The following is a 15,405-nucleotide window of genomic DNA, read 5'->3' on the forward strand; positions in this document are numbered from 1 at the left end:
AGAAATAATATCCAGGGAGAATATGTAGAAGGAGATAAAAGGACTCAGGCTGGAAAGCTGAGTGACATCAGCATTTAAGGGATGGTTAGGAAGTTCAGATCAGTTCAGTCGCTCAGTCATGGTTAGGAAGGCGGCTGTACAAAGGAACCAGAGAAAGAACTCCCAGAGACAGAGAAGAGTATGGAGCCATGGATCCCAAGAGACAGTTTTGAGACTGTAACAGCAGCAACCTGGTCTAAATGCTTGCAAAGAAAGCAAGTTAAGGGTATCCACAAGTACTCCAAACTCTGGTGAAATTAAAGAGGAAATGATGCTTAGGTATAAATTCACAGCGGACAGAGAACTTCATAGAGCCTCATCTTTTTTGTTAAATTGATTAACAGGCACAGAAGTATCAGATTCTCTGAGACACAAACTGGATTTGAAATCCCAAGGATATTAGCAACATCTGACATTGCTCTACGCCTCCTGCATACTCACTACGATCATGTCACACCCCTGAGCCCTGTTCTAACACCATCACAAGAAAACATTCCCATAATAACTGACTTCGTCAAAGAAGAAGTTAAGAGTGTGCAAACAGCAGTCAGCAAAGATCTCCAAGAAGAGAAAAAACAACAAGAAAATGAGTCTAACTCAGTTCATGAGGAAGAAACAAAAGCTGAGGGACAAGGTGATGTCGAAGAACAAATGGTAGGACACTTTAAATGTACATTTTTTTCTTCATGTAACGGATGTTATTAGATTCTCTTGATGCATTCTCAAGATTGTTTCCTAAACAGCTAGAAACTGAAAGCCACTTTCTAATCAATGGCTCCGTGTTGAATGTGGATTTTTTTCCCCTTGCCTTCTATATCATAGTCACTATTTATAGTTGAGCTTGTGGCTTCCACATCCTAAAGTTGAGCACATAAATTGCTCATTTTTATTTTAGGTTCATTCTGCAAAAGCTTTGAAGCAATTTAATTTGTGGGTATTTATTATATTTCAAATTCACTTAAGGGAACTAGTGATAAATACTTTCACAAACTGAAGGATTAGTTACTTCTTCAGGTTTTGGTTTTGTAAGAAAGAATTTAATGAAGTAAAAACTAATTTTTTAAAACCGTTGTACTTCTCTTTTAAAAACTGACATCTTTATATATAATAATACGTTAGGTGCTATGTGCTCACTCACTCATTCTGTCTGACTCTCTGTGGCCCCATGGACTGTAGCTGGCCAGTCTTCTCTGCCATGGATTTCCCAGGCAAGAATACTGGAATGGGTAGCTATTTCCTACCCAGAGGAACTTCCTGACCCACGGATAGAACCTGAGTCTCCTCTGTCTCCTACATTGGCTGGTGGACTCCTTACCACTAGTGCCACCTGGAAAGCCCAATAATATGTTATAATAATCATATTTTGGTAATTGGTTTCTGCTCTCTTCATTCTGTTTCCAGGATTTTCAAGCCACTTACCTATTATGGTAAAATAAATGGTCTCTCTAGCATTTAATAGAACTTTCTCAGAACTGAGCAGCTTTCTGTTTGGCCATGGGCAATTTTATTTTAGGGAGGACCAGGTTTTCCTGTAAGTGCTTAAAATATTGTATTGGTTTATTGGTTTGTTTTCTTTAAACACAGGTAGGGTTAAGAGTTAATTTGAATATGAATTAGAAATCAGAATAAGTATTATTAGGTATTCTAAGAACACATTTAATTGAAAAAATGCTATTTGATTACACCAGAATCAAAAATTGTAATGATTCTACGGCAATGTAAAAGATGGATATAAGACACAATGGTCAGTACAAAGAATGGTATTCAGAGTGTGATTACAATGATGAAAAAATCAAAAAGGCATAAAAGGAAGAGAATCTGGAAACCTATATATAACTGATACTTCAGAGAGGTTGGAAATTAAGTGATTTGTTCTTCTTTAAAAGTTGTCACTCTTAAAGAAATGTTTTTTGAGCAATCTGGTAGCTTTTAAAATTAAAGAAAAAAATTATTTTTCCTCTCAGCTTGGTAGCTTTACTAGATTTCAACAATATTTCCAGTTTTCTTCCCTTTCCTGGACATGTAGGAAGATTATACTCCTCTCTCCCTTAAAATTAGGGGTGATCATGACCATGTGACTTGCTTTAGTTAAGAAGACATGAGTGGATGTAATGCACTGAGTTCTAAGGAGGGAAAAATAAAGAATGAGTAAATGGGCCCTGGATGTCACATTATTTAAATATGCAGTAAGAAACAAAATGGAGACCTGTACACTTAAAATAAGATTTTGCAAGATTTGTGATTAGACATTCATGAAAACAACAAATAAAAAGGTATCAAATTTGTTTATATGAAAAGATGTTATCTAAAAATGTTTGGTCTTGATCTGATAAAAATTGAATTTTGAATAACTTCTGCTCCTCAAATTCCTTGATCATATTTTATAAAAAACTCATCAGCAGTTTACCCCAAAATTGCATATTATTAAAGTTGTGAAATGATTTAGAAAAGATATAATTTGAAATATTACTTGAATTTAGATGGCTTTAGCAGTTCTTCCTATGCATGTATGTCTCAGTGGAAGCACCTTATATAAGTGAGGACTTATTATAGTTCTAGGTCTAAAACTACTTAAAATAGTTTCACATTAAAGATATCAGCACATGAATTCACTGTAATACCAAATAGTGTAGTTTTCTATTTTTCTCAAAATCTGTCATCTATTAGAGCAAGAAGTCATTTCCCTTACTCTCACTCACTGAGCTCCAAGTTACCAAACTAAGTTTTCCTCCATTAACAGGCCCTTCCAATGTGTTTAACTAAATCTTTTTTTTTTCTGTTATTCTTTAATGTTTTATTGAAACTCTTCATGGCAAATAGATGGGGAAACAGTGGAAACAGTGGCTGAGTTTATTTTTATGGGCTCAAAAATCGCTGCAGATGGTGCTTGCAGCCATGAAATTAAAAGATGCTTACTCCTTGGAAAGAAAGTTATGACCAACCTAGACAGCATATTAAAAAGCAGAGACATTGCTTTGTCACCAAAGGTCCATCTAGTCAAGGCTGTGGTTTTTCCAGTAGTCATGTATGGATGTGAGAGTTGGACTAAAGAAAGCTGAGCGCTGAAGAACTGATGCTTTTGAACTGTGGTGTTGGAGAAGACTCTTGAGAGTCCCTTGGACTGCAAGGAGATCCAGCCAGTCCATCCTAAAGGAGATCAGTCCTGGGTGTTCATTGGAAGGACTGATGTTGAAGCTGAAACTCCGATATTTTGGCCACCTGATGGGAAGAGCTGACTCATTGGAAAAGACCCTGATGCTGGGAAAGATTGAGAGCAGGAGGAAAAGGGGACAACAGAGGATAGGATGGTTTGATGGCATCACTGACTCAATGGACATGAGTTTGGGTAAACTCCAGGAGTTGGTGATGGACAGGGAGGCCTGGCATGCTGCGGTTCATGGGGTTGCAGAGTTGGACACGACTGAGCAACTGAACTGAACCTCTTCAATCTATAATGAGACTAAAGGTCTCATTAAATGACTAAAGGCATAAAAATGACTAAAGGTATACCAATGCTGTGCTGTGCTGTGCTTAGTCACTCAGTCATGTCCAATTCTTTGCGACCCCATGACAGTGGCCTGCCCTGGCCATGGAGATTCTCAAGGCAAGAATACTGGAGTGGGTTGCCATGACCTCCTCCTGGGGATGTACCAATGCTACTGTTGATAATACCACAGAAGTACACTAAGGAAAAGCATTCTACTCGATGGTAATGCATATTTTAAAGCATAGTGAATGAAGTTCTTCTCAAATAATTAGTCTAGGGAACCAAGAGTAATGATCAGACAATTAGTTTAACCTTATGAAACTTCACCACAGTCTGGAAGCACGACTGAGAATTGTGTGAGTGGTAGGTGGAAGAACCTGGCTGGCAGAACTTTGTAATCAGGCAGTTGAAAAAAGAGAAGATTGCCTAGAAGATGACACTAACATTACTTTAGTGAGCACCCCTGTTTTGGGCAACCAATCCTCTCATCATACCACACAGGCGTGTGTGTAGATACTCATGTTTATGTCCATGTGCTCTATCATTCTTCCAAATGCCCCACAGCATTATGTAAAGTTAATATGAACAGTGCTGAAGTATGTGTGATTTCCACAGAAGCAGAAAAATCCTATAGTCATGCTTAAGTGTACCAAGGCAGGGGAAAAGCCATCTCCTGTGCTGAAGGAAGATTTTGGAGGGGAGTTAAGGGGGGCAGCAGTAACCTGCATAGAGTGAAAAATCCTCCAGGTCAGAGCCATTTGCCCTGCTCAGCTGGCTAGGAAAGGAAAGAGAGCAGGTGGAAGCAATCATCAGCTGGGCCTCCACTTGCCACTGATTCTGAACAGAATACATTTCCTGAGCACTTTTTGTTAAGTGTAAGTTGCCTGCAAGGGGCAAAAATCACTGGATTTATAAAAAAAATCAGCAGCTCAAAAGAAGGGGATAAAGATAACTTGATGGAATTTATAGGAGTGAGTAAAATAAGTGGTGGAAAGAAGTAGGAGATCCAATATCTATGTAAAATAATTTATAGAACTTGAGAAGGGAAAGGTTGAGTTTAATATAATAATTGTCTCAGAGACAGCTAGCTAAGATATGAAATAAAATATATTTCCTACCGTACTTCACTCTACAGACTAAAAAAAATAACAGATCAAAGGTTTAAATATAAAAACAAACTAATCAAAACTCATAAAATAATAAAAAGTATTTGAAGAGAATGTAGGGAAGTTATTTTATCATATTTACTGAAAAGAACTGTGGTGTTGGAGAAGACTCTTGAGAGTCCGTTGGACTGCAGGGAGATCAAACCAATCAATCCTAAAGGAAATCAGTCCTGAATATTCATTGGAAAGATTGATACTGAAGATGAAGCTCTGATGCTTTGGTCACCTGATATGAAGAGGTGACTCATTTGAAAAGACCCTGTTGCTGGGAAAGATTTAAGGCAGGAAGAAAAGGGGATGACAGAGGATGAGATGGTTGGATGGCATCATCGACTAAATGGACATGAGTTTGAGCAAGCTCCAGGAGATAGTGAAGGACAGGGAAGCCTGGCATGCTGTAGTCCACGGGGTTGCAAAGAGTTGGACATGACTGAGCAACTGAACAAAAACAAAAAAAGATCTTTAAAAAAAAATTATCATTATGTTTTTTTGGTTGCGCTGGGTCTTCATTGCTATGCATAGGTTTCTCTACTTGCAAAGAACGGGAACTATTCTTCGTTGTGGTGGGTGGGCTTCTCACTGCAGCGGCTTCTCTAGTTGTGGAACATGGGCTCTAGGCCATGCTCAATAGTTGTGGCACGCAGGCTTTGTTACTCAGCTACACGTGAAATCTTCCCAGACCAGGAATCGAACTGGTGTCCTCTGCATTGGTAGACGATTTTTCACCACTGGACCCCATGCAAGTCCTAAGATCTCCCTCCCTTATTATTGCATCAAAACCAAAACCTTGCAAAGAAAGGAGATTATGGGTTCAAACATTTGTGTCAAATAAACCTCACTATAAACAATGCTGAAAGACAATGGACTGGGAAAAATATTTAAACATATCAAACAAATGGTTAGTATCCTAATATAAAGAACTTGTACAAATTGGTAAGACAAGTTCCTAATATAAATTAGGCAAAAAGAGGAGAACATAGGCAAAACACTCTCAGACATAAATCACAGCAGGATCCTCTATGATCCACCTCCCAGAATTCTGGAAATAAAAGCAAAAATAAACAAATGGGATCTAATTAAAATTAAAAGCTTCTGTACAACAAAGGAAAATATAAGCAAGGTGAAAAGACAGCCTTCTGAATGGGAGAAAATAATAGCAAATGAAACAACTGACAAACAACTAATCTCAAAAATATACAAGCAACTTCTGCAGCTCAATTCCAGAAAAATAAACGACCCAATCAAAAAATGGGCCAAAGAACTAAATAGACATTTCTCCAAAGAAGACATATGGATGGCTAACAAACACATGAAAAGATGCTCAACATCACTCATTATTAGAGAAATGCAAATCAAAACCACAATGAGGTACCACTTCACACCAGTCAGAATGGCTGCGATCCAAAAATCTGCAAGCAATAAATGCTGGAGAGGGTGTGGAGAAAAGGGAACCCTCCTACACTGTTGGTGGGAATGCAAACTAGTACAGCCACTATGGAGAACAGTGTGGAGATTCCTTAAAAAATTGCAAATAGAACTACCTTATGACCCAGCAATCCCACTGCTGGGCATACACACGGAGGAAACCAGAATTGAAAGAGACACATGTACCCCAATGTTCATCGCAGCACTGTTTATAATAGCCAGGACATGGAAACAACCTAGATGTCCATCAGCAGATGAATGGATAAGAAAGCTGTGGTACATATACACAATGGAGTATTACTCAGCCGTTAAAAAGAATTCATTTGAATCAGTTCTGATGAGATGGATGAAACTGGAGCCAATTATACAGAGTGAAGTAAGCCAGAAAGAAAAACACCAATACAGTATACTAACACATATATATGGAATTTAGGAAGATGGCAATGACGACCCTGTATGCAAGACAGGAAAAAAGACACGGATGTGTATAACGGACTTTTGGACTCAGAGGGAGAGGGAGAGGGTGGGATGATTTGGGAGAATGGGAATTCTAACATGTATACTGTCATGTAAGAATTGAATCGCCAGTCCATGTCTGACGTAGGGTGCAGCTTGCTTGGGGCAGGTGCATGGGGATGACCCAGAGAGATGTTGTGGGGAGGGAGGTGGGAGGGGGGTTCATGTTTGGGAACGCATGTAAGAATTAAAGATTTTAAAATTTTAAAAAAAATAAAAAAATTAAAAAAAAAAAGAAAAAAGAAAAAAAAATAAATTAGGCAAAAGACTTGAGCAGATCAATAAGAGAAATGCAACTGGTCAATAAAGATATGAAAAGATAACCAAATAAGTAAACAAATTAGAACTGACATTATATCACTTCATATCACACTGAGTGTGAGAGGTTGTAGTCGTTTTCATGTACTGTTATTAAAAGTGAAAATTTGTACAATCTTCAGGGAAATTTGGCACTATGTAAATGTACCTTTCAGTGATTTATTATTATAAAATCATAAGACAACTAAATAAAAATGTTACAATGTTTTTATATTAGAAATTAGAAATTAATTTTTTATATTAGAAATTAATCCACAGATTAATTATAAAATATTGTCAAGTAGTAGCCATTCAAAATGATACAGATTTTATATACTTTAAAAAACTCTTGCAATGTGCTTGACATATGGCATTATGTTAGTTTCAGGTATACAGCACAAAGATTTGATATTTCTATGTACTGTGAATAATCTCCACAAGTCTAGTTAGCATTCATCTCCATACATAGCTATAATTCTTTCCTTGTGCTGAGAACTTTTAAGATCTCTCTTATAAACTTTCAAATATACGATACAGTATTATTAACTACAGTCACCATGTTGTGTATTTCAAGTCAAGAATTTATTTCTCTGTAACTGGAGGTTCATACCTTTGGCCACCTTCACCCATTTGTCCACCTCCACCCTCAACCTCTGGCAACCACCAATCTGTTCTCTGTATTTAAATTCTTTCTTTATTTATATTCCACAAAAAAGTGAGACCATATGGTATTTGTCTTTCTCTGACTGATTTCACTTAACATAAGGCCCTCAAGTCCCCCTTGTTGTCTCCAGTGGCAAGGTTTCCTCATTTTTTATGGCTGAATATTAAGATCAGGAAGCAACAGTCAGAACTGGACATGGAACAAAAGACTGGTTCCAAATAGGAAAAGGAGTACGTCAAGGCTGTATATTGTCACCCTGCTTATTTAACTTCTGTGCAGAGTACATCATGAGAAATGCTGGGCTGGAGGCAGCACAAGCTGGAATCAAGATTGCCGGGAAAAATATCAAGAACCTCGGATATGCAGATGATACCACCCTTATGTCAGAAAGTGAAGAGGAACTGAAAAGCCTCTTGATGAAAGTGGAGAGTGAAAAAGTTGGCTTAAATCTCAACATTCAGAAAACGAAGATCATGGCATCTGGTCCCATCACTTCATGGGAAATAGATGGGGAAACAGTGGAAACAGTGTCAGGCTTTATATTTTGGGCTCCAAAATCACTGCAGATGGTGAGTGCAGCCATGAAATTAAAAGACGCTTACTCCTTGGAAGGAAAGTTATGACCAACCTAGATAGCATATTCAAAAGCAGAGACATGACTTTTCCAACAAAGGTCCATCTAGTCAAGGCTATGGTTTTTCCTGTGGTCATGTATGGATGTGAGAGTTGGACTGTGAAGAAAGCTGAGCGCCGAAGAATTGATGCTTTTGAACTGTGGTGTTGGAGAAGACTCTTGAGAGTCCCTTGGACTGCAAGGAGATCCAACCAGTCCATTCTGAAGGAGATCAGCCCTGGGATTTCTTTGGAAGGAATGATGCTAAAGCTGAAACTCCAGTACTTTGGCCACCTCATGCGAAGAGTTGACTCATTGGAAAAGACTCTGATGCTGGGAGGGATTGGGGGCAGGAGGAGAAGGGGACGACAGAGGATGAGATGGCTGGATGGTATTACTGACTCCATGGACGTGAGTCTGAGTGAACTCCAGGAGTTGGTGATGGACAGGGAGGCCTGGCGTGCTGCAATTCATGGGGTCGCAAAGAGTCGGACACGACTGAGCGACTGAACTGAACTGAACTGATTATTCTGTTGTCGCTATGTATCACATTTTCTTTATCCATTCATCCACTGATGAACTGTTACATGGCTTCTGTGTCTTGGCTGTTGTGAATAGTGCTTCGATGTACATAGAGGTGCATACCTCTTTTTGAGTTAGTACTTTTGTTTTCTTCAGATAAATGCCCTGAAATAGAATTGCTGGATCTTATGGTAGTTACTTGCTACCATATGATCCAGCATAAACTATTAATTTATTTAATTAGAGGGGCAACGCTGGCCCTAATAAGTGTTATTCCTAACACAGCCTTCATTGCATGTGTTATTCTCTTTCTACTCACTATCCTTGAATTTGCAGTAGCTGTTTTGGCTTCCCCGATGCCTCAGCAGGTAAAGAATCCACCTGCAATGCGGGAGACACAGGTGACGAGGGTTCGATTCCTGGGTAGAGAAGATCCCTGGAGGGGGAAAAAACAGCTCACTCTGGTATTCTTGCCCAAAAAACCCCGTGGACAGAAGATCCTGGTGGGCCACATTCTGGAAGGTCACAAAGAGTCAAACGTGCCTGAGCACACACAGCACAACGCAATTATTCAAGCTTATGTCAGCCCCCTGCTTATAAGCCTCTGCTTACACAATGACACATGGTAACCCATCAAACCTGTGCATTCCAAATGATAAACCCCAGCCCCTGGCCTTTTACAAGAGCTCTCTTAGCCCCTCTTGAACTATCTGGTCTAGTCATACACTTCTGTTTAGACTCAACATTCTTTTTATACTTGGACTTATTAACCAACATTTTAGCAATGTGTTAGTGACAAAGAGACATCATTCAGAAAAGCTCTCTTGTATTTATCGCTAACTTCCTCAACTAAACACATGGAAAAATCAAGTCCTTACAAATGCAGATTTGACATTATAGGATACGCATGCCTACAGCTTTTCCTTCAAATTTTTCATAGCGACCATTATGTTTCTTCTCTGTATGACCTAGAAATTCTGCCCCTCCCCTGAGCATCCCAAACAGATAATCTAATAGCAATACTCATAGGACTAATCCTAATTTCACCACTAGCAGTAAATTTAGCCTACAGGTGGACTTAAAAGGGGTTAGAGTGGACCAAATATGATAATTAGTTTAAATTAAAGCAAGTTTTTATTTTTTCACTCATTAAATTATGATTAAATTCATAATTATCAAGTTCCTGTAGTCTACATAAATATTACTCTAGTATTTACAGTTTCCCCTGGGGGCTTCCCTGATGGCTCAGACGGTAAAACATCTGCCTGCCAAGCAGGAGACATGGATTTGATCCCTGGGTCAGGAAGATACCCTGGAGAAAGGAATGGCAACCAACTCCAGTGTTCTTGCCTGGGAAATACTATGGACAGAGGAGCCTGGTGGGCTACAGGCAGGTAGCAAAGAGTAGGACACGACTGAAGCAACTAACGCTAGGGGGTCTTAATATACCAATCCTGTGTAATATCCTCCCTACTATTTCTGGAGGGAATAATGTCATTATTTATTATGGCAACTCTAATAAATTCTAAACACCCGTTTAACTCTAGCTAGCATAATACCCGTCATCTTATCAGTTTTTACAGACTGCGAAGCTGTACTAGGATTATCCCTGCTAGTAATGGTATCAAACACCTATTACACTGACTACATACAAAACCTCAACCTCCAATTTAAAAATTCGTTATTATACCTATTAATACCACTAATATGAAGAAATAATATAATTTGAATTAACACTACCACTTTCTGTTTACTAGTTTTATTAGCTTAGTCCTTCTTAACCAATTTAATGACAACAGCCTTAACTTTTTATTAATCTTCTGTGGCTCTCTAGCAGCACCTTTACTAACTCTAACAACGTAACTCTTACCACTCATACCCATAGCCAGGCAATTCCACCTATCCAAAGAATCACTAGCTCAAAGCACTACCTCTATATATCACTACATTATTTATGTTACAGATATTTCTAATTAGCACTTTCACTGGTATGGAATTGATTCTTTTCTATTTTATTTTCTATTTTCTATTGATTCCATTCCATTCTTATTCAAAACAACACTAGTTCCAACATTAATTACTATTTCTATCCTGGTGGTTCAGATGGCAAAGAAACCTCCTGCAATGCGAGATCTGGGTTCAGTCCTTGGGTTGGGAAGATCCCCTAAAGAAAGGAATGGCAACCCACTCCAGTATTCTTGTCTGGAGAATCCCCATGATCAGAGGAGCCTGGCGTCCATGGGGTCACAAAGAGTCAGACATGACTGAGCTACTAAGCACACTGAGGAAACCAAATAAAATAACTCAGTGCAGGAATTTACTTTTTTCAAACACCTTAGTAGGATCTCTTCCACTTCTAGTGTATATCCAAAATATTATAGGTTCACTAAACTTTTTAATAATGCAATACTGAGCCCAAACAATATCTAACTCTTGATCCAATATTTTCATCTGATCAGCATGCATAATAGCTTTTACAGTAAAAATGCCCCTCTACAGATTACACCTTGTGACTGCCAAAGGGGCTTGTAGAATTCTCATTGATGGATTTGTAGTTCTTATAGTTGTACTGCTCAAACTGGCTGGCTAGGGTATACACGAACCACAACAATCCTAAACACCTTAAACTGTATACAGTGGATCCATTCCTTCTATTATCCTTATGAGGAATAAATATAACCAGCTCAATCTGTTTGCACCGAACAGACTTAAAGAAATCACTCATCAGATACTGCTCCATTAGCTATATGGTGCTTGTCATTGTAGCTCTCCTCTTTCAAACACCTTAACGTTTTGTAGGGGCTTCCCTGATGGCTCAGACGGTGAAGAATCTGCTTGCAGTACAGGAGACCTGGGTTTGATTGCTGGGTTGGAAAGATTCCCTGGAGAAGCAAATGGCAACGCACTCCAGTATTCTTGCCTGCGAAATCCCATGGACAGAGGAGTCTGGCAGGTTAGAGTCTGTGTGATTCTAAGAGTCAAACACAAGTTGGTGACTAAGGCACACAATCACCACCACCCTAAAAACTGTGCATGGCCTCACATCATTTACACTATTTTGCTTAGCAAAATATTTGACATCTTTTCATGTGCTTGTGGACCATTTGTTTATCTCATCTGGAGAAGGGTCTATGCAGGCCTTTTGTCCATTTAAAAAATTAGTTTCTTTGTCTTTTTGTTGATGAGTTGTAAAAGTTCTTGATGTATTCTGAATAACAGACTCTTATCAAATGTGTAATGTGTAAATATTTTCTTCCGTTCTGTGTGCTGTCTTCGTACTTTCTGGATAATGTCTTTTGAGGCATAAAAGTTTTTAATTTTGAGGAAATCTAATTTATCTATTTTTTCTTTCATTTGTTTGTACCCTGTTGTGAAATCACAGAAACCATTGCTAAATCCAAGGTCATGAAGATTTATCATCATTTTTCCTTCTTGAATTTATACAGTCATTCCATGGAGGAATGGTTCCAGGACTGCTCTGTGGATACCAAAATTTGCAGATGGTCAAGTTCCTTATATAAATTAGCTTAATATTTGCATATATCTTACACACAGAATCCCTTATACTTTAAATCATCTCTTGATTACTTCCAATACCTAATACAATATAAATGCTATGTAAATAGTTGTCAGCAAGGCAAATTCAAGTTTTTCATTTTGGAGCCTTCTTGAATTATTTTTTGGAATATTTTTGATCCACAGTGAGTTGAATTTGTGGATGCAGAACCCACAGATATGGAGAACTGACTAAGCTTTTTATTTATTTTGAGTTAATTTTTGTTTGTGGTATGAGAGTTCAGTTTCATCCCTGTGTGCATAGTCAGTCAGTTGCCTAGCACCATCTGTTGATAAAATCATTCTCTCCCCAATTTATTATTTTCCACCCTTATCAAAAATCAGTGACTATATATGAACGTGTCGACTGGACAACAACAAAATTTTTTTTAGCTCTCCATTCAATTCCATTGATCTATATCTATATGCGAATATCACAATGTTTTATTCACTGTTGCTTTGTACTAAGATGTGAAATTGGGAAGAGTGAGCCTCCAACTTTGACTTCCAAGATTGTTTTTGCTCTTTGGAGTCCCTCGAAATTTCATATGAATGTTAGGATAAACTTGTGTTTTTCTCCCCAAAAGCCTTTGGGAATTTTAATAGGAATCACATTGAATCTGTAGATTGCATCATGTAACATTACCATCTTAACAATATTAAGTCTTTCCATCACTATGGGATGTCTTCACATCATTTAGGTTTTTTTTCATTTCTTTCAGACATGATTTGTGATTTTCAGTGTAGAAGTCTTGCACCTTGATTGATTCAATCTTTTCCCAAGTATTTTACTGGTGTTGGCATTATTTAAAGTGGAATTGTCTTAAATTCCTTTTGAGAATATTTATTGCTAGTATATACAAATAGTTTTTTGTGTATTGATATTTTGTCTTGTAACTTTTCTGAATTAGTTGACTAGCTCAAGTGATTTTTTGTTGATTCTTTGGGAAGTTATATATATAAGATACTGTCACTGCCTGTGAAAAGATATGGCTTTACCTCTCCTTTCATATGTGGACGCCTTTTATGTCTGTCTTCATTGCCCTGGTTAGAACTTTCAGTACAATATTGTAACAATGGATAAAGTCAGGATCTTAATCTGGTACTGAATTCAGAGGTAAACCTTTCTGTCCTCAGCATTGAGCATGATGTTTGCTATGTGTTTTTTCCTAATGTTTTGTATCATATTGAATGAATCTCCTTTTCCTCCTTCTTTTTGTTAGTGCTTATATGATGAAATAACACTAGTATTTGTTTAAAGCTTTTTCTGCATCAAGTTATATGATCATGATATAATTGTCTTGTATTACATAGCTTGGATTTCATTTAATAATTTATTACATTGCTTGGCTGAATATACCTGGAGTTTCTGGTATTGAGACACTTGCTTATGATACACAATCTTTACAATATGCTATTGGTTTCATATTGCTATTATTTTGTGAAGGATTCTTATATCTTTGTTTAGAAGGAATGTTAGTATATAGTTTTCTTTCTGTGATGTCTTTGTATGATTTGATTAGATTGAAGTTGGTGATTTAGAGGACTAAGATTAGGGCTGAAGAGTGGTATGGGAACTGACTTAGGGCTAGATTAAGGTTAGAGTTTATGATTATGGTACATGGTTTATCATTTTTGGTTTATATTTTAATTGTAGTTATAGTTTATTATTATGGTTGATGGCTTATGGTTATGGTTTCTGGTTATAATATATTGTTTCTGGTTATAAACTATGGTTTATGGCTCTGATTTCAGTTTCTTGTTACAATGTATGTACTATCGTTTTCGTTTCAATTTCTGGTTATGATTAGGTTTATGTTTATGGTTTATAACTATAGGTATATGATTATATGATATATGATTTTATGGCTTTTGGTTAAGGTTAAGTTAGGTTTTATTGTATAGGTAAGGGTACAGGTATGAGCTAGGGTTTAGGAGATAGGGTTAGGAGGGAGGTTTAGGGTTTTTCTTTGTAAATCTACCTAAAGCTTTGTCAATTTTGTTTATCTTTGCAAAAAAAAAAGGGACCTTAGTTTTATTGATCTTTTCATTGTCCTTTTAGTCTCTTTCATTTATTTCTGCTCCTATCTTTGTTATTTCTTTCTATTAATTTTGGGCTTCTTTTTTTTTTCTAATTTCTTGAGGTTTAATGTTAGTTGTTTATCCTGAGATCTTTTTTGTTTCTTGATGTAGGCATTTAGTGCTGTGAAATTCTGTCTTACAACTGCTTTCACCTTATCCCGTAAGTTTTGGTGTATTCTATATCCATTTTCATTTGTCTCAAGACATTTTTTAAATTTCTTCTTTGACTCATTGGTTATTCAGTAGCATGTTGTTTAATCTACACGTATTTGTGAATTTTCTAGGTTTTTTCTTGTAATTGATTTCTAGTTTCCTACCATTGTCATCAGATATGCTTGATATGAGTTCAGTCTGCATAAGGTTTATTAAGATTTATTCTGTGATGTAACAAATGATCTATCCTGGAAAATGTTCCTTGTATACTTAAGAACATGTATTCTGATCCTTTTGGGTGGGATATTCTGTTTATGTCTGTTAAGTCTGTCTTGTCTAATGTGTTGTTTAAGGCCAATGTTTCCTTATTGGTTTTTGTCTGGATGATCTATCCATTGATAAAATTAGGATATTAAAGGCTCTTACTATTAATATTATTGTATTGCTTTCTATTTCTCCCTTTATGTCTAATTTGATATGTATATGTATATATATACATATATAAGGTTCTCTTATGTTGGGGTTTGTAAATATTTACAAATGCTGTATTTTATTAGATTGACTCCTTTATCATTATGTAATGACCTTCTTTGTCTTTTACTACACTCTTTGTCTTAAAACCTATTTTTGCTGATAAAAGTATAGCTGCCGAGGTTTCTTTTGGTTTCTAGAATATTTCTTTTCATCCTTTCACTTTCAATCAATGTATGTCTTCATATGTAAAGTGAGTTTCTTATAGGCAGCACATTGCTGGGTCTTGTGTTTTTATCCATTCAGCCACTCTACAATCTTGTGATGACTGGAAAATTTATCCTATGTACATTTAAGATAATTATTAATAAGTATATACTTATTGCTATCATGGTAATTGTTTTCTGGTTATTTT

At 37.0% G+C, this 15,405-nt stretch overlaps 1 protein-coding gene across 2 annotated transcripts in view; it reads left to right on the forward strand.

The window, feature by feature from the left end:
* CASC1 (cancer susceptibility candidate 1) overlaps window positions 1-15,405 on the forward strand; it is an 89,776-nt gene that overhangs the window by 40,572 nt on the left and 33,799 nt on the right. For both annotated transcript variants that reach the window (XM_005680744.3, XM_005680743.3), the window contains one exon: window positions 384-693. In XM_005680744.3, the coding sequence (XP_005680801.1) occupies window positions 384-693 (310 nt within the window). The remainder of the gene's footprint in view (window positions 1-383; window positions 694-15,405) is intronic.

This window comes from Capra hircus, chromosome 5 (assembly GCF_001704415.2).
Source record: "Capra hircus breed San Clemente chromosome 5, ASM170441v1, whole genome shotgun sequence".
In the NCBI taxonomy this organism is placed as follows: Eukaryota; Metazoa; Chordata; class Mammalia; order Artiodactyla; family Bovidae; genus Capra; species Capra hircus.